We start from the raw sequence: 25151 nt of genomic DNA, 5'->3' as shown, positions 1-25151 counted from the left end.
CCTGCATGTTTTTGATGTTTCCGTCATCCAATGTAGCTGATTCAAATGATCAGTTTGTTGTCTATCTTCTGCTGAGCTTGCTGATGAGCTGATCATTTGAATAAGGTGTGGTAGGAGGACAGAAACCTCTAAAACTTGCCGTTTAGGCGGCCCTCGAGCACTGGGTTTGGACATGCCTGACCTATAGCTATGACATTTTTTAGGCATATGTAGAACCTCAAGACCTACGAAAAAGTTTATAGAGCGCCATATGCTTGGATGTACAGAACCAGAGTAACAAATTTACCGGAAAAACTTAATGAAATATCACTGATTATTTTTCAGACAGGCCCTCAGGCACGCCTAATTTATAAATATTATATATTATAAATAAAATATTACGATGTTTTGATAATGGTTGTGGACTACACAGCAGTGCTCTTTACGATGATTTATTAAATGCTGCCTCAGTTTGACCGAGACGCTGGCGGTCCCCACCAGCTCATTCCCGCAGCGGATGCCCACATCGGCGCGAGGAGCGCCAGGAGGACGCCCACGGGGACCGCCGACCCGACCGTAAGATCTTAGCTGGCTAGGTCCGATGGAGGATCTCCCCTCCCCCCTCCACGGCACCGTCCTCCTCGGCCCCGTCGGCGGCGGACGCTTCCGCCGACGACCTTAACTGGGGAGAGCGAAGACCAGCAGCAGCGCGCGGGAGGGCGGTAAGTATCGCTCGACATCGTCGACGCAACCAGCGGCCGGCACGCTCAGCACGCATGGGGGAGGAGACGGCTCCACCACCCATGCGGGTGCAGACCAGGGCAATCTATTGCCTGATCCGGATGTCCCATCATTCGGCTCGCGTGCTGACGTCGGAGGACCTGCCAGATGCTCCCGAGGCAGGTGCGGTGGAGGACTTATCAATACACATGCGCTCATTGCTTTGTCTAGTTAAAAGAGTCAGCAGGTCGTCGTGTTCCGATGGCACGTGTTCTTCTCCTCATCAGACAATTGTCCCGAGCAGCACAGGTAAGTACAGCATGAGTATTATTTTATTGCCTTACATTACTTTAATCGTCGTCATATACGGCGGGTTAGGGGAAATGGGGAAGTTTTTGAAGATGTCGCGGACGCGACATGTAAGAAGGAAGGGCGGCAGGTGGACGAGAGCGGCATAAAAGCGGGGTAGGATTCCAAACGGAAGTGGGCGTTTCGGGAATCATGGCGTATCTCCTCGCAGGAATGTGCGAGAGGGACGCGGGCGGCACCGTCACGTCGGGGACGCCGAGCCGGTTCCGATGACCCCGGGTGTTCCTGGTCGGCGATGCTGCGTTCGGGAGATACGGGCACGGAGAGGTGTTGCCTCAAAAAAAAACAACAACAAAAAAAGGCTCACGTGCACACTCAGGAGCGCAGAGCACTCGCAAGAGAGGCGGGGGGGGGGGGGGGGGGGGGGGTTCGCGTTAGGATTGGGGGGCGGGACCTGTTGAATGGAAAAACACGGGCAGTGACCTGTTGCAACGAAGGTTACATTCATATCAATAAGCACACCGCAACATACATTCCTTTATTAAATAAGAGTAACAGAATAGCGGATAGTAGATCATACACTACGATACGCTGTCAACGCTGCCCAGTGCAATTGAAATATTGGCTTATTGAAAAAAAAAATAGAATTAGGTATGTAGCTATTGTATCAAAATTGTGAAATGTCGAAGACAGATTCGTCCGGTTGACCGACGATTCGGCAAAATGTTGTATTGCAGTGAATTGAGGAGTGTAGTTAGGGGACCTGGTGGTTAGAGGAAGACAAAAATAACTGATTGTTAGAGTGTTTGGTGCAACTGCTAACACATCACATTGAGGAAAGGAGTTCATTGTAATAAGAGAAATCTGTATTGAGTCTAGTACAGTCGGCCCCCGGTTTACGAACACCCTTTTTTACGAACATTTCGACTTTGCGAGTTTTTTGTCCCCCACTTACGCACAGACCATTCGCCTTACGAGCAATCTGACATGCCGGCCATTGTATTTGTTCATATATTTTCGCCTTGCCACGTCATCAAAATTAGTAGCTAAAGCTTGTCACGGCAACGAAGAACGATAATCCTCTTACAATGTCACAGTCACTGTCTCAGTCACGGTGTCAGTCACGGTCTCACTCACGGAGATGCTATTGGCCAGCGTCACGTCAATCACAGAAATGCCGATATGCTATTGGCCAAACACCTTTATCTAGCTTGATGGCACAGCTGGTCGGGACGGAAGGAAGGAAAGAAAATGAGTGAAAAACGGAAGGAAGGAATGTTGTGAAGACTTTGCAAACTTTATCTGTTAGACATGGTTTCTAAAATTGTAAGTGGCGGTAAAGGAAGAAGTAAGAGAATGATGACAATAGAAACCAAGCAGGAGATAATAAAAAAAATATGAAGGAGGTGCGTGCATAGTTAACCTAAATTCTGCGGGTTGGTCTCTGCTCACCTCCGTCTCCACTCAGCTCAAGTCACGTCGCCCTAGAGGAAAATGTCATTTATCCTTTGTTTATCCATGCTTGTTATATTAACTGTACAGTAGATTACGGTACTAATTTTAGATATGTGTGTAAAATAGTGATGGTTTTAACTATGAATTCGCCACGCGTTGCCAGTCAATGTGTACGTACCATTGACCTCGCTTTGCTACATTAACGAAAACATCTGCTCTTGCGTAACACGGTAACGCTGATATGCTATTGCTCTTACAATGTCACAGTCACTGTTTTCAGTCACGGTGTCAGTCACGGTCTCACTCACGGAGATGCTATTGGCCGGCGTCACGTGAATCAGACATGCCGATATGCTATTGGCCGAACGCCTTTATCTAGCTTGCTGGCACAGCTGGTCGGGACGGAAGGAAGGAGAGAAAATGAGTCAAAAACGGAAGGAAGGAATGTTGTGAAGACTTTGCAAACTTTATCTGTTAGACACGGCTTCTAAAATTGCTAGTGGCAGTAAAGGAAGAAGTAAGAGAATGACAATAGAAACCAAGCAGGAGATAATAAAAAAAAAAATACGAAGGAGGCGCACGCATGGCACGCTCGGCAATCTTAGGGCAAGACTTTCCTTGCAGGAGGACGGACCTCGATTGACAACAAAATTGAGAGGCTTCTTCTAATATGGATTAAAGAGACGGAAATCGCCGGTGATATGTTCTAGTTTTGAGAAAAGTTCCCGTTTAAGAAAATAAATCAATAAATTCTGCGGGTTGGTCTCTGCTCCCCTCCGCCTCCACCCAGCTCAAGTCACGTCGCCCCAAAGGTAAATGTCATTTTTCCTTTGTATATTTATGTTATTTAATTTAACTGTACAGTAGGTTATGTTACTCAATTTTAATATGTGTATAAAGTTGTGATGTTTTTACCTAAGGTTTTTGCACGCGTTGCATGCATTCACGAATTAACATAGGTTTGGATTGCCCGTCATACGAGCAGTTAGAGTTACGAGCGTAGCCGCTGAACGGATTAAGTTCGTAACACGGGGGCCCACTGTATATGTGATGCCCACTAAAGTATCATCACATTAGTGTGATTGTTTTATTTGATTTCCGTAGTTTCAAAGTGTGCCCATTTTATATATTCTTTTAAGGGCCAGTCTCAGTGATTTTCTTTTGTATTCGTTCCAAGAGCAATACTGTACATGTTTTGCACACCAGGTGACAGTAATGCCGTTTACCTCTCTCTAAACTTGACTTTGACCCATCCTAACGTCGTACGAGAGGCCCTACACGCATGTGCAGCCAATCTCCTTTAATTGCCCTGCTACCTGGTGAAAAGAGTCGTGCTCATTTCCCTGTCTGCATCCGTCTAACATTTCGAACCTGTTTACTAGTGGGTACTCCTTCACACATCACTCGGGGAAATCACTCTATTCTTAAGTCATGTTTGTGTGTATTTTGTTGTCGAATTCATATGTTAAATAAACTTGTAGAAAAAGAAAAGCAGGTGTAGCTGTTTTCACTGTGGCCTCGGTAACATTGGGGTCTTCTATGGCGTTGCATTTGTTCCACGATTGCGAGCGCGAAAAAAAAAAGAAATAAAAACAAAAAACAAAACTTTTGCGTGGATGAAATAAAACCGTGTGAGCGAAAACGGATTTTGTGGGCAGGAATTAAAAAGAAAACCTATTGAGTGCCCAACGATAAGAGTTTGAGCGAGCACCGGTGGATTTTGAAAACAGAAAAAGAAGTTGCTCGCCCAACATTCGTTTTTGCTCGCTTGCGATACTCCCCCACCCCCGCTTTTTTTCCTGTGACTTTGGTAACATGGCGTCTTCTACGCGAGAAAAAAAAAAAAAAAAAAAAAAAAAAAAACTTTGGAGCGCAGACAATAAAACTGAGCGAGCGAAAAAACGGATACTGCGGGCAGGAATTAAAAAGAAAACCTATTGATAAACCTATTAAGGATAAGAGTTTGAGCGAGCGCCGGTGGATTTTGAACACCGTTAAAAGAAGCTGCTCTCTCAACATTCCTTTTTGCTTGCTCGCGATACCCCATCCCCCCTCGCTCGCGATACCCCCATCCCTCCCACCCCCGCTCAACCTCGCGTTTGCGCAACATGGAGAGTTCTCGGACAGCAAGCTCTCAACCAATGTTCTTTTACAAGCTCCTTTTTCCTCGCGCTCGTAATTGTGGCACAAATATAACGCCATTGTCTTCCACAGGATGGCGTTGTTCCGTCACGCGTTTGTGACTTTGGGCGTCACTCCTCCACTTCGTCGCGTTTTGTTTTGTTCTGGTTAATGGCTACCTCCAGCTTAGTATTTCATGTACAAAAAGTAAATGGTTTAAGACCATGATGCATTTAATGCACCGGTGTAAATATGTTGTAGATACTGGTATACTGGTACTGTGCAGTATGAGTCCTTGTGACACTTGGCATCTTTATATGGAAAAAAACAAACAAACAAAAACCAACAACAACAACAAAAAACACTTTTGATGCAAGTAAAAGAAAAAAAGAGCAAAGATCGAAAACGGATTTGGGGAATAGTGTTGCAGATAATTGATACACGTTACAGAACGTGATATTTTGAAGTTATATGGAATCAGATTGATGAGGACAGAATGGTTATTGTATTTGACATTATATTGAATAATTGTGAAGTTTTCATGACCAACGTGAATGTATAATACGCCTGGATCATGGGTCGGCAACCTAAAATGTTGAAAGAGCCATATTGGGCCCAAAAAACAAATATGTCTGGAGCCGCAAAACAATGAAAAGCCTTATAGCGAAGGCAACACATGCCGCATGTATCCATACAAGCTATATTAGCCCGCTATCAAAATGATTAAGTTAACTACGAATACATAATGCATCACGATGAAATTCTTTTACCACCACTAGCGTCTCATGTGGTGTCCCGCAGGGGTCAGTACTTGGTCCCTTACTGTTCAACATCTACAGGATTCCTCTCGGCGATAGTATACGTAAACATGCTATTAGTTTTCATTGCTATGCTGATGATACCCAACTCTATATGCCCTTAGAAATAACGGATCCGTGCAAGTGCAGTAAACTGGAGGCTTGCCTTGCTGAGATTAAACAATGGATGTCTTCCAATTTTCTGCTTCTCAACCCTAATAAAACTGAGATGTTATTTATTGGCCCTGCATCATCAGCACTTGCTCAAGAATACCACGCTGAACCTAGAAAACTGTATTATTTCCCAAAGTAGTTCTGCAAAAAATCTCGGAGTGATATTTGACTCAACTCTCTCCTTTCGAACACATATTAATAACATGACAAGAACGGCGTTTTTTCACCTCCGCAATATAGCTAAAATTCGCCCTATTCTTTCTCTTAGCGATGCAGAAACATTAATTCATGCATTTGTTTCGTCGCGCCTAGACTATTGTAACATTTTGTTTTCTGGACTTCCCACGTCCTACATTAAAAGCCTGCAGTGTGTACAGAATGCAGCAGCGAGACTATTGACAAGGACGAGAAAATTCAATCATATTACTCCGATTCTAGCTGACCTGCATTGGCTTCCAATACACGTGAGATGTGATTTTAAGGTGCTGTTAATTACTTATAAAATTTTACACGGTTTAGCTCCTTCCTATCTCGTCGACTTACTATCACCATATGTTCCGTCCCGACAACTTCGATCACAAAATGCCGGTTTGCTATCGACCCCATGGGCTAAAAAGAAGTCTGCGGGATCAAGGGCATTTTCCATTCGCGTGCCAGTACAATGGAATGCCCTACCTATGGAAGTTTGCGCAGCCACCTCAGTAGAAATCTTTAAATCCCGACTAAAAACACATTTATATTCTAAAGCATTTAGTTAATTGAGCCTGTCTGCAGCTTTCTTCTTCTTTCTTTTTTCCTGCCCCCCTCTTCTGGCCGGGAGAGGGGGCTAGCTAGATGGTGAGGGTTGACTTGACCGCCTCCATTGGGTCCTGCACTGGTCGACCATCACGGGTTAGGAGTTTGGCCGTCTGCGGTCCACCTAGCTGGAATGTGGGATGGTTCCTGCCCAATGGCTTTGCCTGCTGTCAAGACATCACTGCACTATATAGCACATCATGTTTTCTGTAATTTATATTGTTTCTGTGTTTGGTACATGCAGCATCCACTTCAACCTGTGGGCCTGGAAGGGGGCTCCTCCCACCTGTGGTCCCTTCTGGAGGTTTCTGATTTTCCCCAAATTGGGGTTTTTGAGTTTTTCCTTCCCCTTCTGGGAGCTTTGACAGGGGATGCTGTTGTGTACCTTATACTGAAAAGATGTCTTTGTACGACTTCTTTTCTTGAAAGAGGTCTCCACATGACCTCTTTTCATCTCTGTAGCCCTCTGAGACATCGGTGATTTAGGGCTATACAAATAAAATTTGATTGATTGATTGATTGACTAGCAATTTTAGCAGCCACGTCTAACAGATAAAGTTTGCAATGTCTTGACAACACACCGACCAGCTGTGCCATCAAGCTAGATCCATGTTTTTCAACCGCTGTGTGCCGCGGCACATTAGCACAGATATTGTCAGTTGTGCCGCGGGAAATTATCCCCCCGGTCCGCTGTCTATATTTACGGCAATGACTGTGCCGCGGACAGCACTCTCAAGGCTTTAAATGTGACGCGGTGATCAAAAGGTTGGGAAACACTGAGCTAGATGAAGGCGTTCGGCCAAGCATATCGGCATTTCTGTGATTGACGTGACGCCAGCTAATAGTATATCCGCATCTCCGTGAGTGAGACCGGGACTGACCTTAATCGACCAATAGCATATCGGCATCTCCGTGACTGACACCGTGACTGAGACAGTGACTGTGACATTTTAAGAGCAATAGCGTTCAGCGTGACCGTGACAAGCATGAACAATTAACTTCGTTGATGCAGCAAAGTGAAAATAATTGTGCGAACACATTTACTGGTGGCATGTCGGATTGTTCGTAAGGCGAAAGGTTTGTGCATAAGTTGGGGACAAAAAACGCGGTCAACGCTCGTAAGTCAAGGTTCGTAAGAGGGGGAGTTCGTAAACCGGGGGCCTACTGTATATATATATATATATATATATATATATATATATATATCTGCTGTTCCGGTGACTTCCTGGTACGTGCAAGGTATACAGTTCATCTTGGAGTGTCTGACTCTTTATTTATTTATTAATTTATTGATTTGTAAGTGAGGTTTATTTTTTTGTTTTTTTGGAGTTTTGAGTTCTGAAGTTTAATTTCCAAACTGTTCTAAACTTAAAACAATACTTTCAGTGAGTTATTGAACTCATTCTAGCTGGGACTTGGAAGAGAACTCTTCTCATTAGAAGCCCATTCTTTTGTCTTTGTTTCACCGCGTGCTGTAGTAGTCCACATGGCACTCTCGGAAGCGGCCTTTGCTAACTGCCAGGCCCTGCTCTACTTGGTTGAGCCATACAAAGGCAACTGGGAGGCCTTTTTCCAGGCTGAGGACCTCGTCCTGGCCGTCCACCTGTCCGAAGTGGATGACCTAGACGAGCTCAAGTTCAGCCATGATGTGGGTGGTGTGGTGCTGGAGTTGACAAACATCCAGTCCATCAAGGCACGCATCCACTACCTTTTGCTGCCCAAGGTGTCGGTGAAGGGGCTGCCTAAGACCTGGCCCATTCTGAAAAAACACGTCAGGCCACGGGAGTGCTACCAGGAATGGACCGCTGTTCACGGGATTCTCCTGGTCTACGTGGATGGGGGCTGGTGCCTCCACATGAGTCAGGTGCCTGCGGGAGGGCGCGTCTCCACTCCTTGGCGGTGGGACTGGGGCGCAAAGAATCTGATGGCCCTTACTCAGCAGAGCTTGTCCACAGCCTTCGACGTGCCATCCCGAGTCAGTCTCTGAATAGGCCCAGCCTGCAGAAGAATAACTTGCTGAACGTCAGCCGTTTTCACATCGTGGCCAACGACCAGGCGTACATATTAGGGCTGCTGGATGGCGTCGTGTCCCGAACGCCTCCACCCGACGGCGCGAAATATATGTTCACGCTGACCTAGCTTGGCCAGAAAGACCCAGGACCTCTGGAGGTGGATGAGCTGGTTCACAGTCGGGATGCGGTGAAATCCATGTCTTTCCACGTAGCCTACTCTGTGACCCACCAGAATCCCAACCTGGATCTGCTGTGGTCCAGGTATGGAATCCACCGGGGGGTTGGGCAGACAGGCAGCATTTTCACGGCCCTGTCGCTGCACGAGGCAGCCAACTTCCAGTCGACCCTGGACCTTCAGCGGATGCAGCTTGCCAGGGCCCTGTCGGACGTGTTCCCCCTCGGGCCAGGGGAGCAGCTTAACTTCATCCAGCTGTACGCAGACACCCCGCACGTTCACCAGAATCCCTTCTTCAAGCACCCGGTCTCAGGAGCAATTGTGACCTCGGGCCTCTTCCATGGCCAGGTCACGTGCTACTACACCTCCAGGGCCTTAGAGTACATCCTCTCACTTTGATGACCTGGTTGAGAAGCGTGGCGCCCAGGTCTCCGCCAGGCTGGAAGCTGTGATCCTCCTATCTAAGGGTCACATCCCTGCTACTGTGCGAGCAGAAGAGAGGGTCTGCAGCGAAAACCTCGGGTCTCTCCTTCAGCGTCAGGCCATGTTTGTGCCGTTCTTGGCCATCCGGGAGCAAGGACTCGGGACCGTGCTGAAGGATCTTGGCAGGCATCTGTTGGGCAGCCTCCGAATCCTCTTGGAGCAGCACAAGAACCGCGGGGGTTTTGAGGCCACCTGGAGGGCATACCAGCTGGAGCTTGCCCTGGAAGAGCAGTTCCACGGGCAACCCAGGGCACCCGGGGACCAGGACTTCAGTGCTAGCCTTGGCTGCAACTCTGTCCGGTGGACAAGCAGGATGAGGGAGAGAGGCTTCCTCGCTTGCCCCTTCAACTCCGCTTGCATAGATGGCGAAAATCCCCCTCCTCTCCGCGTCTGGATTCGCGAGGCCTATACAGCTGATTGGGTGAAGAGGATCTGGACGTTGTCCGACACGTTTGGGGCAAACTTGTTGGTGATCGGGGAGGCACTGGTCAAAATAGTCATCGGGGATTTAAACAGCCAGATCTGCCTGAGGGCTCGCATGACCCTGAGCGTGCTCCAGGCCAGCATCCCCCCGGCGGCGCGGTGCAAACTAAAGTACACCCTGCCGTACCGTGCTCTGGCCAAACAGATCCTGGACCACCAAACGCATTGGTCTGATCCCCTGACCCTCCGCTGCGCGGTGGAGATGGTGAAGGCCGGTGGAAAGGACCCACTGGCTTGTTTGGTGGCCGGTTTAGGCTCATTGGGCTTAAACTGGTTTCCAAAGATCACCTACTGGACCAGGGCCCGCGGTCGCAGAGCAAAGTGGCTCGACTCGGAGTTTGTGGTCGTCCATCCGAGCGGCAAACAGCCAGTGGTCAACGTAGATGCGGAGGCTAGCCTGACGACCACCGTGTTGGACTATCTCCAGGCCAAGGAGTTCTCCTTAGCCACGCACCTCTCCAAATACAGGGAGTGTGGGATGCCCTGGTTATGGCCGGTCCGGTCTCGGCTGCCAGCCCCACTCAGCCAGCCCCAAACGCAAGACCATATCAACCGCCGCAACAGGGTGGTGATCTACCTTTCCTGCTTGGCAATGCTACAAAACAACAAGTACATTGTCCACACGAAATTGAAGCAGATCATCACCCTGGTCCCCGTGTCCTGGCAGGAGTTGATGGCAGCACGTATCCTCTCCTGCGAGACCCTCCGGGATATCGGCGGTGTTAAGTTGAACAGGTTGGCCGCTGACATCTCAACCAGTGTTTTCGCCAAACCTCCGCCAAACTAAAACATGGATAATATATTAGTATATTATCCTTTATTCATACCTTGTAAGGCATTTTTACTAAATACATAGTACACAGCAAACATAATACGATATATACATATATATGCATGCCTATTTTCATATATAGTACACATAAATAATAAAATGTTTATAACACATTAATTTGTTGCCTATTCATACCCTGTAAGACATTCTTACTTCATAATATATAATCCAAGAACACAAAGCATTAAGCACACCCGAGTGTGTTGGGATATCATGGCGTGCTCAATGTGCATGAGGGATAGTTTTGGGCCATTTAGCATTCAAACACAATGTGGATAAAACGTAAAAGTAAAACGTAAAAGTACAAAACAAGTGTAGTGTTATAAATATTTTGTCCACCACCTGTAGCTTAGGTTTATCTGTTTTAATTGAAAACCCATAAATAAAGTACAGAAAAACTTACAATATTGTAGATTAAGACAAAATTTAATGATCCATCACGTGAACACTAGGCGTATTCCATGTTGTGGCTATCACCAATTCCATTGCATATGTTGAGAGTAAAACTTATGATTGATGTTTTCAAAATACGAAAAAAAATATATATAATTCAATTTCTCACTTATATCTTAGTCAAGGTCAATTTAATGTCTTATATCTTAAGAACACACATAAAAAGAAACAAATCACAACTCAGATGATATAATTTACCAAGGCAAAGCATTCGACAAATTTTGGGTATCCCGCTTTTGATTTCAGAGTTCACCGTGATGGCTGGACTGATGGTGCGGAACCTGGCTTGGCTGGATGAAGACACCTTCCATAACCTGCCACCAGTTATGCTGGTTTGGGGAAGTCATGCCGTGTACTTCCCGTTGACCACGGATGGGGGGACCGTATTGCTCACCCGTCACACTCAAGAAAACGTTGGTACCCTCATGTCTGAATCGCACAGCATCATTGCGCTCCCAGTGGATACCATCGCACTGTACTATCCAAACGTCCAGATCATCGCCCTCGCCGTTTTCTCCGAATGCACTGACCTCCTGTTGATCAAGCAGTTAGTTCAACTGTACAGTAAATGACATGCAAACCAATATTATCAAATACCAGTTAGCCACTAAATATACTTACTGAAAATGCCATTCTGAATATGACTTTGTTAGTTCCTGTGTAGACGAGTAAATTTAGATATTCTATATTAATTGTTGGTCTATTAGCTGGATATCAATTATGCATACTAGAAATTAAATTTTGTACAAAAACACACATTGCTACTTCTGACTTTATATATACGTATGACAAACCTGATTATTAGATAAGGGAGAGCTGAAGTGGTGTGAGTGAAGGTTGCGGCCTGTCTTCATATGTGTGAAGCGTATAGCCTGACCACACTTAATTACTGTCCCACGCTGGCATGGATTGTTGGCCTTTCCCCGTATCTGCCAATAACTGTTGCCATCATCTGCGCTCTCTACTCCAGTGACGGACTGCTGGCCGCTTCCTAAATGTACACAGACATACACACACGCTCCCGTAAAGGCCTTGAAGATACATCAGCTTCTCCCTCTGATGGCAAGTTTTTGAGTTATTGATGAGGAAATGGAGCAATATTGGAAAATGTGTCTATCTGGTGTTCCCATTTTTCTGGTCATGTATAACACCACACTTTCAATCCCTCAGGTAATTGTGTTTCTAACATTGCTTGCCAATTGATGTAACTCAGTCTTGCCTATTTTTTTTTCTCTTTAGGTAGCCCAAATACACTGACGATACCAAACTATATGTGCCTTCAGAAATAACAAATCTGTGTAAGTACTTTAATATTCCCACCTGCCTTTCTGAAATTAAACAGAGGATGTCAGCTTCACTAACCCAAGTTAAACAGAGATGTTGATCATTAACAAACAGGAGCCACAGAGCGCAGAATAGATCCAGATCAAGCCATGCACTTGTGAAGACGCTGCGCCGCAATCCTTTTGATTTTTCCCTCGGCATGCATTACATATTTTTGACCAGTTATTTAGTTAAGGAGCACAAACAAGTTACAAATAAACGAAAGTCAGAGAAGTTTAAACGACAAACATGCAACGGTATGAGGAGCCAAGCGCAGGTGAAGGCCTGGCGCCGCTGTCTTTTTAGTTTTTTCCTCGGCATGCATTAAATATTTTCAACCCGCTATTTTGTTATGGAGCACAAAGAAGTTATGAATAAACGAAAGTCTGGGAAATTTAAACGAAAAGCATGCAACGGTATGAGTGGGGAGCCAAGCGTGGGTGAAGGCCTGGCGCCGCTGTCTTTTTAGTTTTTCCTCGGCATGCATGATATTACCCACTATTTCGTTATGGAGCACAAAGAAGTTACGGATCAACGAAAGTCAGGGAAATTCAAACGAGAAACACGCAACGTTATGAGTGAGAAGCCAAGCGCAGGTGCAGGCGTGGCGCAGCCATCTTTTTAATTTTTTTCTCGGCATGTATGATATATTTTTGACCTGCTATTTCAATATGGAGCACAAATAAGTTATGAATAAATGAAAGTCGGGGAAATTTAAACAAAACACATGCAACGGTATGAGTGAGGAGTTAAGCGCGGGTGAAGGCGTGGCGCAGCCGTCTTTTTAATTTCTTTTTCGGCATGCATGATATATTTTTGACCCACTATTTCAATATGGAGCACAAAGAAGTTATAAATAAACCAAAGTCAGGGAAATATAAACGAAAAGCATGCAATGGTACGAGTGGGGACCCAAGTGTGGGTAAAGGTGTGGCGCTGCCGTCTTTTTCATTTATTCCTAGGCATGCATGATACGGCGCAGCCGTCTTTTTAATTTCTTTTTCGGCATGCATGATATATTTTTGACCCACTATTTCAATATGGAGCACAAAGAAGTTATAAATAAACCAAAGTCAGGGAAATATAAACGAAAAGCATGCAATGGTACGAGTGAGGAGCCAAGTGTGGGTAAAGGTGTGGCGCTGCCGTCTTTTTCATTTATTCCTCGGCATGCATGATACTAACCCGCTATTTCGTTATGGAGCACAAAGAAGTTACGGATAAATAAAAGTCAGGGAAATTTAAACGAGAATCACGCAACGGTATGAGTGAGGAACCAAGCGCGGGTAAGGGCGTAGGCCGCAGTCTTTTTCATTTTTTCCTCGGCATGCATGATATATTTTTGACCCGCTATTTTGATATGGAGGACAAAGAAGTTACGAATAAACGAAAGTCGAGGAAATTTAAACGAGAAAGATGCAAGGTATGAGTGAGGAGCCAAGAACGGGTGAAGGCGTGGGCCGCAGTCTTTTTATATTTTTCCTCGGCATGCATGATATATTTTTGACCCGCTATTTCGATATGGAGCACAAAGAAGTCACGAATAAACGAAAGTCAGGGAAAGTTAAACAACAAACATGAGTGTGGTGCCTCACACTCTTAAGTACTCAAAAATAAATAAATAAATAAATAATCGTGTCGTGCCTGCAGATCAAGTTAATGAATCGCGCTTAATACCCTCGGGCCAGGTCAGTTTGAACTGGATTTTTAGACATAAACTATCGTTTATGCAGTCAGCACATGATATGATCCATATATAGGGCGTACCAGATTATAAGGTGCCCCGTCAGCTTTTTAAAAAAAAAAAATCTGGCTTTTGGGTGCACCTTATAGTGCGGAAAATACGGTAATATAATTTAATGATAACTAGATCTATGATTAAATTTAAAACATAATGTTGGTTTGTTAAGAACACATTTGCAAGTTTTTGAAATTCATATTAATTTAATGTAATAATTTTTAATGAAAAATTGTCTAAATCTTACACATTGTCCCTTTAAGAAAACCACTGAGCCTTTATCAATGTACTATTACCCAAAGTGAATTAGTGAATTTTCCCATGTCTAGCATTAAATAGAAACATATTTCACATAAATCCTTACTTATTATGAATGTTTTTAGTATGATGTGTACCAAAAATAAAATGTACCGGGCCTGATGGTTTGTTAGCCAAAGCTACTAAAAATGTGCTCAGAGGAGATTACAGCTGCTTGGTGCCCTGTATTACAGCAGTCTATGAACAATCCCATGATTGCAGAGATCTAGAAAAAGTTTCTTATCATCCCTGTTCCTAAAGTTGTATGTCCTATACGACAAATGACGATAGACCTATTGCTTTGATCTGTGAAGTCAACAACTGTTTTGAAAGAATCACTGTAAATCGTCATAAGTCCGAGGTCACTATTCATCTTGACCCATTGTGAAGGGAATCATATATTAGGTTGTTATCATTATGTGCTTAGTTCATTGTTACCCATTTATGCAATCCTAGTTCATCTTGACCCTGTCCTTAGATAGAGCTGTTGACGCACGAAAGTGTGAGCCTAGTCTTGAGCCTAGGCTTGTCCTAGTCTTCTTTTCTGAGATTTCTCTGACACCCATTACGATTTCCGTATAGGCCGGGGCACAATACCGAGAATGCTGTTGTCACCATCACTCACCTTATAAGTAAACACTTGAGGAGACAAAAGCCAACGTTTATGTACTCTTCGCTGATTTCAGCGCTGCATTGACACTCTGTGCCCTCAATTATTTGCCAAAATGTTTGTCAATATGAATGTGAATCCTTTATTTTTTAGATGGTTCTTTTCACTTCTACTAATAGGTTCCAACAAGTAAGAATAGATTAAATTCTTTCCCGTTCTCTTTTTACTTAACTTTACCTTCTCTTTTTACTCTTTATTCCCATGATTGCAGGAGTAGATTGCCAACCAACTACATTTCTAGATTTTCTGATGATGCTGTTCTTAGTCTTCTTTCTGGCAATAAAAGCCCTTTGGCTTGCATGTTTGTCTGCAGTGTTGTTGCAACTTTTGACTGAAAACCGCAATTTCCACCTCCTCCCGCCCAACTTTGTGGTGACGCACTCTCGTTTGCTCATTCCAGCTGAACACAACAAGCAATCTCATTTCATACCAAGCTGTCAATCAATGTGCTTTTTTGTAAGCTCTGATTGGCTAACTTCGTGGCACAAGCGTAACTTGTGAGCAGAACTGAGCGCACGCAAAGGACGACTCGAGCGAGAGAGAGCTCTATGTTGAGCAAATGCGATGTTGAGCGAGGGAGGGAGGAATATTGTGAGTGAGAGCGATATGTTGTGCGAGAGAGGGAGGAGTATCGCGAGTGAGATGTTGACCGAGAGAGTGCGATCGCAAGCGAGCAAAGAGTACATATTCAATATTTTTTTTCTGCGCTCAAAATCTGTTTTCGTTTGCTCAGTTTTATTTTTCTCCACTCATTTTTTATTTTTTTTTGCGCGCTCGCAATTGTGGCACAAATATAACGCCAACACAGATCGGCCGCTGTCGGCCATAGCAAAAATGTAAGTTGCCCACCTATGCGCAGTAGTACAAGTAGTAAAATCCAAGGTACAGTGGGCACCCGGTTTACGAATCCCCTGTCTTACGTATGTTTTATCTTAACAACGTTGACCGCGGCGTTTTTATGTCCCCCTCTTACGCAACCTTTCGTCTTACGAACCATCCAACATGCCGGTCAGTGTGTCCGCACTATTTTTTTCGCTTCGCTGCATCAATAAAAACAACTTTTCTCTCATGTCACGGAAATGCAGATATGCTATTGGTCGATTAAGGCAGTCACGGAGATGCCGATATGCTATTGGCCAGCATCACGTCAATCACAGAAATGCCGATATGCTATTGGCCGAACTCCCTTATCTGCTTGATGGCACGAGCTGGTCGGTGTGTTGTGAAGACTTTGCAAACTTTAATCTGTTAGAAATGGCTTCTAAAATTGCTAGTGGCGGTAAAGGAAGAAGTAAGAGGATGATGACAATAGAAACGAAGCAGGAGATAACAAAAAAATACAAAAGAGGCGCATGCATAGTGAACCTTGCTCGTGAGTATGGCTGTAACTGCTCGACATTCGGTACAATTCTCAAGAACAAGGAAGCTTTCAAGGAAGCAAGCAAGTGTTCTAAGGGCATGATTTTCTCTGCCAGGGGACAGACCTCGGTCATCAACAAAATGGAGAGGCTTCTTCTATTATGGATTAAAGAGAAGGAAATCGCCGGTGATATGATCTCGTTTGAAAAAAGTTATCGTTAAAAAAAGTTAATGTTAAACAAAAAAAGCCTGTTTAAAAAAGTTCGTTTGAATAAAGTTCTCGTTTAAGAAAAAAAAAAAAAATTCTGAGGTTTCGTTTCTGCTCCCCTCCGCCTCCACCCACCACCAGCTCGTCACGTCGTCCCAAAGGTAAATTTCATTTTTCCTTTGTATATTTATGTTATTTATTCTAACTGTACGGTCGATTATGTTACTAATTTTTAATATGTCATAATGATTTTACCGAAGGTTTTTCCACGCGTTGCACGCATTCACTATTTAACATAGGTTTGGATTGCCCATCCTACAGCGAATTCGAGTTATGAGCCTAGCCGCTGAATGGATTAAGGTCGTAACACGCGGGCCCACTGTGCCCCCCCCCCCCCCCCCCCCCCCCACACACACACACACACACACACACACACACACGTGCGCGCGCGCACACACATGCATGTACACTCCCCCATTCTGTTATTGGTTTCTACCGGAAGTGAAATGGTTGCGTGGCAACCAAATACTTCATAAAATTCTTTGACATCCAAGAGCATCTATGAGGACATTTTTATACCATCATTTGTACAACCAAGTACTTTGAGGTGGTACTTCCTCTGTGAAAATTGCACCCATCGCGGCGCGTTTGGCATCGTGTTACCGAAATGCAAAGTGTAAAAGATAATAGAAAGTCAATAGAAAATGGAGCGACTGATTGTGGTAATGAAAGCTTAATGACAATATCTATGCATATAAGAATGGACGCGTATGAAAGCTTAAATTACCGTGAGATAATAGATAAAGGCACATGATAAACGCCGCTAATACATTAAGTCAATGAACAGAAACAATTAGCCTACCTGACCCATATTTTACATCGTGGGAGTGTAGACGGACGCTGTGTCTGGTGTTAAAAAGTTTTACCAGGGAGCCGCAGGTGACATATTTAAACTTCGTCTCTCTTCCTTCACAACGTAACCACAACAGAAACAATATCAGTGATTTGAGAAGAACCGCGAGGCGAACGTCTATCTTCATGGCTGTCTCGAGGGAACCGAGGAACGTCATAGCTGGATTTAGCCAATCGTGGTGAGACATGTCATAACAAGGGAGAAAGCGATATATTTTATTTTATTTTTCAGAATCTGGATGAAATAGACGTTTTCAGAGGTCTTGGTTGGAAATTCTGCAAAACACTCCATGTTCATTAATGTTTTAACTACACTAGATAAATGAGTGGGATATAATCTTTTTTGATGAATTAGTATTATTTTAATGCTTTTTCTAGTGCGCCAAATCCCAGTCAGGTAAACAGCGTTAATTTCACCTGGAGTTGGTTTTCCACCCACCATAAAAATTCAAACAACATTTGAAAAAAAAAAAATACCCCTGCCCAGTAGGTGGGAGTAATGAATTTTAAAGGAGGCTGCCAACTGCCAGTCGAATCAGAGGAAGCACAAGAAAATAGCCGTCAGTTCAAAGTAACGATTTGGAACGAGAAACTCGTTGTATGTGGGTATATCCCGAGGACTGCAAAATGAGGACCGTTCTGATGGTGGCAGAAAAACCTTCCCTGGCTCAGTCAATTGCAAGAATTCTCTCTAAAGGTCTGTACGGGTTATTAACTGTACATCAATTACGTATTATATTAAGTTGAGTGAACACAAACATACAATTCTGTACCAGTCGCTTTCTAACCGAGTGACTTTTATTTTTTTATCGTGCCTTATTTCATTTTGTTAACGGGTTAACGATCACTTTTTCAAAATGAGATACATTGATTTTATGTGTGTGATTTGAATCACTGACATCTGACTGGAGTCATTATTCATCGTGCAATTTCGTATATGCATGCTAGCTTAATACCGTGCAATACACTCAACAGAGAAGAACTATAGTTTACAATTTAACGTCAAGCAGCTACTTGGGCCGATGTTCTCTCAAATTCATCTTGAAACTTTTAAATAGTAGAGATTGCAATTTGAAAAAACAAAACCACACACACACACGTGTGTGTGTGTATATGTGTGTGTTGGGGTTTTGTTTTGTTTTGCAGTGAAATAACAGTTGACAGTCAACTGCAAATTCACTTGGTTTGTATTACACACACACACACACACACATTATATCTCGTGTGTGCGTGCGTGTGTGTGTGTGTGTGTGTGTGTGTGTGTGTAATACAAACCAAGTGAAATTGTAGTTGACTGTCAACAGTTAATTTCACTGCTTTTTTCTTGATGCTTTTGCCAGTGTATTTTTTCAGTAGTTCAAATGATAATATAATAGCAACACTAATATTTATGGAAGTGCATATGTGCATATGCAGTAGGATGTGGGCTCTTTTTCTTTGCACTACATGATATTCTGCACTACATTATTAGCATTGTCTTTGTTTGTTGTTTATTGCTATTTATTTATTGCTCAATTATCGAATGTTGTCTGCCGCTCCGGGAAGTGAACGGAATTAGAATTTCGTTGTATGATACTACTATACATACACAATACACAATAAATCTCTTGAATCTTGAATTAGGTTTAAGTGGCATTAAATTAGCATTGAAAATGTTTAAATTCGATTTGCTTATACAGAATCCCTGGTGTTTTTTTTTTATTTTTCATTCAAATTAGTATTCATCTGTTCATTTGTTCATTCTTTATACTGCTTCTTCTGTTCACGGTTGTGGGAAGCTGGAGGCTCTCCCAGCTGGTATGGGACTAAAATCATGTTACTGTGTTTTAAAGATTAAGGTTAATAAAAACAAAGAAAAGAAGCATTTATTTGAGTACAACTTTTATTTCTTTTAAAGTGGTTGACCCCAGGCAATTGGCGGGGTATAAAGTGTGTGAAAATTATAGCTATACTGTAACTGATATTTTTGGTGTCTTTTGAAATGTCTCAATGAATATACAGTCAATCCGATTAAATTGTATTTGATAACCCAGGCCTCTTAGCTGAAACATTGATCACAATTCCAGTAGTAAAATAACTATGCCACTAGCAGCTCTGCTTAGCTATGTCTGGAAATAGCACATATACAAGCTATGGTGATTAGTTCAAACTCCAAGGAGTAACTTGCTGTTGGAAAACAGTTGGGGTTCTTCTTGAGGACAGGCATCCTCAGGGCTACAGGAATGGTCTCAAGACCAAAAGTGTTGTCGAGCCCTCTGCAGGAGTGGCTTGTGTGGCAGCTGGCTTCGTGTATCACTTGAGGTATTCTGTTCAAGTCGATGTTTTCACTATGTACAGTGAGTAGAGTAAGACCAGAAATACAGTACAAAATGAGCCTCCGCACACATGCATTGTAAAACACATAATTATACTAACCTACAAAATTAAATACAAATGTGTCTCCAGCTGTAAGACTGCAAAGCCACCAATAATATACATTGTTAAAACTGACACTACAACTAAAATAAGCATTATATTTGTCTAGGATCTTGGCACAAATTTCATGTCTTAATAGTTTTAGTTAATGTATTCTCTTGTATGTGACACATAATTATGAATCAGTGCAGTCTTTCATGCTGAGAAAATACTCACATATAATTCCAGGGGGCAATACTGCGCTCATTGATCTGGCTGGGCATACTGACCAACTGGTTGTGGTAGTCATGCAAACTGTATGTACAGATTGATTCATCAATACATTGGGTCTGCAGTGGCATAGCCAGGCACCAGCGGACAACCAGCAGGCACAGCAAAAACACACGCATCAGCTGGACACAGAAAACATTTTAAAGCTAAATTACGTCGTTTCTATTCTCTCACGTATGTTCACAGAATAATGATAAGGTATGAGCAATAGTTTCGACTGCATAGAACAAGATCTAGAATCTAGATAATCTAAATTCAAGATGATGGAGCTATAGATGATGAATGGATTTATCAACAAAAATAAACAGTAAATGTCACATACCTGAATCCTTTCCATTAAAGATTTCCAGGGGTAGGACAGGACACTAATTTAGATTTATAGATTCAAGCCCTGTTGATGTTGTTGCAAACTCCTGCTTTTTTTCATATATCGTGTTTTTCTTTGGTCTTTACTGAATCCTTTTGGCTGGAGTTTTGACAACCGTTCAAGTTGTAACCCTTTTTATTTGTGTTGGTGTGCGTAGGTGTGTGTGGGGCGTGTGTGTGCCTGCATGCATGCGAGCGTGCACGTGTGCAAGTCACTTGAATTTTAAAAGGTATTTTTGAATTATCATCACTGCCAATAAGTTTCAAATGTTGCCGAAGGGACACACTTTTCATGTATTTAATATTCAACCTTGAGGTAATAATTTTATTCATAGAGAATGTAAAAACATAGCACATGAGAGAGCACTTTGTGAAAGTAGTTTTCACACAACCCTGGAAAGGAACACGCACAGTATCTATTGAAATAACAGCCTTAAAGAAGAATGTCATAGTCACTTTGTGTATGTTTTGTATGTTTATGCATTGTTTTCTCTTTGGATGATGTCAGTACTAGAGCCCGTCCGATTAACGGACGATATTTCTTCTTTCTTGACGACTGTTACAACATATGACAAAGATAATGACAACCAAACATTCCTTTGAGAAAAAAATCATCCATTCAGGACTCAATAATTTATAATAACAATATTACATTATTATTATTATTATTATTATTATCATTATTATTACATAATAAGAATAATGCATTTTATTTAACAGCATCTTTCTGGACACCCAAGGGCACTTTACAGGATGATAAAACAGCATAAATATGAATATAATATAAAATAAATAAATACAAATATAATAAATGAAACAAAAAACAGCCACCAGTGATAGAGCAATTTGTGAAGGACGCCAAAGAGAAGGGAGTTGCAATAATCCAGATGGGAGGTAACGAGGCTGTGAACCAGGATTACGGTGGTGTGAGGGGTGAGAGAGGAGACGGTTAATTGATCCAAGATCGAAGACCGAGTTATGTTGTTGAGTTATGTTGTTGATATAAGAACCAAAAGAGAGATAGAGCTGGGTTTGCAAAGCAGAAAATTTGGATGCCACATTTACGTAAGATGTTGCCTTGTTGTAGGAGATAAGTTATTAAAAGGAGGGGGCCCAGGACAGAGCCCTGGGGAACACCAGAAGTGACTAGGGAGGATTGCGATGTGATGGATTTAAACTGAATGAACTGAGTACGACCAGTGAGATAGGTGCTCAACCAGCGGGGGGAGTTTAACCCATTTTTTTACTGGCTACAATGGCCGCTTTCGGCTGATAGTCTAAACAGGCAAAATGACCAAAATCATCAGGAACAGCCATTGCTTAAATTTACGTATCCCTAAATTTCTCTAAAATAATGAAAATTCTTGCCTGTTTAGGACTTAAAAATAGAAAAAAATTGCGTGCCTAATGAAGGCCATTTTTGCCTTGGCCAAAAGTGGCTGCTGTGCCTAGTAAAGGCTTTGATTTTGTAGCAAAAGTAATATTGAAGTAGTTTTATGACTGGCTAATTTGTTTTTTTTTCTTAGCTTTCTCCACTTTGTAATTACAAACCAAAATGTATTTAATCATACACTTTATCAGAAATGTTTCATATCCACACTGAGTTGCAGAATAAGATCCCAATATAGTCTGCACTAATTTTTATGTAACATCCTTCAGACTCATATTCAGGCATTCTGCTGTTAGGCAAGAGCTAACCAATTGTTACTGATTTTCTTTGTTTGTTAGACAGCCACCTATCAGTCATGTTTTTTTTTCTTTCCGGCATTTAATTGCCTTTAGACATTAATATGAATATATGAATAATCGCTGCAAGCGTGGTTGCATTAGGGACTGGATTCTTGTAAATAAGGACGTTGACATTCTCAATTCAAAGTGGAGGTCTAACAATATCATTGAAACACTTACTCAGTATTATCCTATTCAACAGTTCGGTCAATGTGATGCATGTTTTGTTCTTCTCAAAAAGTGGCTTTTACGTGTAGCCATTTAAATACACACAGTAATGATGTAAAAATAGACCAAATGCCTTTTTCTCTCTCTTTTAGGAACTTGTACATGCCGAAAGGGGCTCAATGCATCATGCTTTGTCCATGAATTCACTGGGATCTTCAAAGGCCAAACAGTCCGTTATAAGATGACATCTGTTTGTGGTCATGTAATGAGTCTGGACTTCATTTGTGGGTATTCTTTGTATTATATTGTGTTATCACATATGCTTGTTTCAAATGTGTGTATTTTTTTTCTTAATGTGTAACTCCAGTGTTTGCGAGGAAAAACACACATGGTTTATCGAAAACAACAACCGTATTTTACGCAATATAAGGTGCACTGGATTATAAGGCACACCCTCAATTAATGACATATTTTGAAACTGTTTCCATAAATAAGGCGAACCGGATTATAAGGCACGCCCTCAATTAATGACATTTTTAAAACTTTTCCAATCACAATATAGTAATAACAATATTAACTCAAATAATAATTCTAAACTCTCAATAGCATAATAATTCCATGTCAATATGACCAAACACACAAAAGAAACAGGTAAAGCTTACGTTATCAGTTCATTCCCCATCTACGAATCCTCATCTCAATATTGATCAATATATAAGGCGCACCTGATTATAAGACGCACCTTTAGCTTTTTTTTAAAAAAAAGAGGCTTTTGGGTGCGCCTTATAGTGCGGAAAATACGGTACATTCAAACGCCTTCTTGGTTGTATTGGTTTTTTGTAAGCTGGGGTCACCAACGGGGTCCCTGCTGGCTCCAGGTAGCCCCCAAGGGCCACATAAGTACCTGGCACCCTGCTCTAAATATAGGTCAGCAGTGTTGTGACTTTAATTTTGCAGAATAACAAGTGAAATTGACAAAGGAATTTAAAAGATTAAATGTAAAAGTATTCCATATTATTTTATTTCAGACCTTGTTAAATGATTGTTGATGATTGTTGTTCGATGTTAATTCAGTCACTTCACTTATATTTTCTGTGGAGATTATTAGCGCCCGAGTAGCGATTGCTGTGAGGTCCCTTTTTGTTAATGTAGGGATTATTGTACTTATAATTACTTGATTATTTCGGACTAAAAGCCGCAACATCATATAAGTTGCAGTTTGTATTCTTAGATATTAATGAAGAAAGATGGTACACTGAAGGTTTTTAAACTTTTGTTTTTATTTTGTTTTTCCAAACTGCCTGGTTACTGCAACATCATGCCTTTAACACAGACAGAACATGATCACATGCTTAGAATCAAGAGCAGCCCCAACACCTACACAGATCGAACATACAGTACCTAAGTACACATTTAGAAATAAGGGTAGAACTAACATATGCCATGTGTCTTCTGGTAGCAAGTAAAATACTGTAGCAGTTCCAACTCTAAAAATCTAAAAATCTAAAAATATACAAATACACAAATCTAAAAAACAGATCTCAGTCCATCCCCACTACTTACAGCCTTGTAAATGTGTCTATTCTGCCTGACTCATTTTGCTCTTTGTTGAACAATATCACTTCAAAAGAAGAGCTATTCATTTATTATAGTAAATGGACTTTCACTTATCTAATGCTTTCTACCTTCGGTACTCAAAGTGCTTACACTAACTAGTCATTTACCTACTGATGACGCAGCATCAGGAGCAACTGGGGGTTCATTGTCTTGCTCAAGGACACGTCGACATCCTCCTAGATGGTCGGGGGCTCGCCGCTCAAGACGAAACCACCACCTTAGAAGAGCTGATCACGTTGGCCATTTGGCTCGACAATCGGGGTTTAAACACACCCACAGCCTCTCAGCTGGGAGATGACCATTCTACCACTGAGCCATGCCACCCATTAATGCTGAGCTGTATGGCTCATATTATATGGATCATCCATTATATAAACCATGTTCAAGCACAAGAGGTCCATATGTGCACTGGTACGAAGACACCCGAGGCCGCAGTTCGATGATTGACTTTGTGGTTGTATCATTGGATTTGTGTCCGCATATTTTGGACACTCGGGTGAAGAGAGAGGTGGAGCTGTAAACTGATCACCATCTGGTGGTGTGTTGGCTCCAATGGTGGGGGAAGATGTCGGTCAGATTTTCCCAGCAGACCCCCATGATATATTTGGGTCTGCCGGGAAAATCTCAACTCGGATGTCGTGAACCGGTGGTCAGAGTACTTCGAAGATCTCCTCAATTCCACCGACATGGTTTCCTCTGAGAAAACAGAGTCTGGAAACTCCGAGGTGGGCTCTCTCATCTCTGGGGTTAAAGTCACAGAGGTGGTAAAAAAAAAAAACCTTGGTGGTAAGGCCCCGGGGGTCGATGAGATCCGCCCGGAGTTCCTGAAGGCTCTGGATGTTGTAGGGCTTTCCTGGCTTACATGCCTCTGCAACGTCGCACGGACATTGGGGATAGCACCTTTGGATTAGCAGATTGGGCCGGTGGTCCCCCTTTTTATGAAGGGGGAGCAGAGGGTATGTTCCAACTACAGAGGGATCACACTATAATTTTAGCAGCAGCCTCAACTGAGAGTGGGACGTGATGATGACGCTAAAGTTGGCTTCATGGCGCGCTTTCAATTCCACCTTAAAATTAAAAGCCTTTAGCTCGCAATTTCCCATATATATATATATATATATATATATATATATATATATATATATATATATATATATATATATATATATATATATATATATATATACAGTGGGCCCCCGGGTTACGAACTTAATCCGTTCAGCGGCTACGCTCGTATCTCGAATTGCTCGTATAGCGGGCAATCCAGACCCATGTTAATTCGTGAATGCGTG

The 25151-nt window shown here is 42.5% G+C and overlaps 2 protein-coding genes and 1 long non-coding RNA gene across 3 annotated transcripts; 1 reads left to right on the top strand and 2 right to left on the bottom strand.

Moving 5' to 3' along the window:
• The first annotated feature begins 328 nt into the window (after positions 1 to 328).
• Positions 329 to 11544, top strand: LOC148430234 (uncharacterized). The gene is made up of 2 exons (XR_015865001.1): positions 329 to 1008; positions 11035 to 11544. It is a non-coding gene; the product is annotated as an uncharacterized LOC148430234 (long non-coding RNA).
• On the bottom strand, positions 10685 to 17442 carry sdf2l1 (stromal cell-derived factor 2-like 1). The gene is made up of 3 exons (XM_088409621.1): positions 17246 to 17442; positions 11583 to 11779; positions 10685 to 11321 (listed from the first exon to the last, which is right to left on the bottom strand). Exons 1-3 carry the CDS (start codon positions 17421 to 17423, stop codon positions 11031 to 11033), a joined length of 666 nt encoding a protein of 221 aa, XP_088265747.1. The 5' UTR covers positions 17424 to 17442; the 3' UTR covers positions 10685 to 11030.
• Positions 17443 to 19218: 1776 nt separating this feature from the next.
• LOC148430232 (interleukin-17F) lies at positions 19219 to 20449 on the bottom strand. The gene is made up of 3 exons (XM_088424959.1): positions 20303 to 20449; positions 19927 to 20102; positions 19219 to 19622 (listed from the first exon to the last, which is right to left on the bottom strand). The coding sequence occupies exons 1-3, from the start codon at positions 20315 to 20317 to the stop codon at positions 19394 to 19396; spliced, it is 420 nt and encodes a 139-aa protein (XP_088281085.1). The 5' UTR covers positions 20318 to 20449; the 3' UTR covers positions 19219 to 19393.
• Between the last annotated feature and the right edge of the window lie 4702 nt (positions 20450 to 25151).

This window comes from Hippichthys cyanospilos, chromosome 1 (genome assembly GCF_059441005.1).
Source record: "Hippichthys cyanospilos isolate Australia breed blue-spotted pipefish chromosome 1, RoL_Hcya_1.0, whole genome shotgun sequence".
Classification (NCBI taxonomy): Eukaryota; Metazoa; Chordata; class Actinopteri; order Syngnathiformes; family Syngnathidae; genus Hippichthys; species Hippichthys cyanospilos.
Note: the sequence above shows the minus strand (reverse complement) of the source record. Positions and strands in the feature narration are given on the sequence as shown.

What these genes read in the sequence shown, in the direction of transcription:
- sdf2l1 (XM_088409621.1), bottom strand. Translation starts at nt 17,423, where the DNA reads ATGAAGATAGACGTTCGCCTCGCGGTTCTTCTCAAATCACTGATATTG. An exon ending in CGATGTAAAATATGGGTCAG is followed by an intron (nt 11,780 to 17,245) that starts GTAGGCTAATTG and finishes GTGTACATTTAG; the next exon opens with GAAGCGGCCAGCAGTCCGTC. An exon ending in CTCCCTTATCTAATAATCAG is followed by an intron (nt 11,322 to 11,582) that starts GTTTGTCATACG and finishes CTTGATCAACAG; the next exon opens with GAGGTCAGTGCATTCGGAGA.
- LOC148430232 (XM_088424959.1), bottom strand. An exon ending in ATTGCCCCCTGGAATTATAT is followed by an intron (nt 19,623 to 19,926) that starts GTGAGTATTTTC and finishes CACTGTACATAG; the next exon opens with TGAAAACATCGACTTGAACA.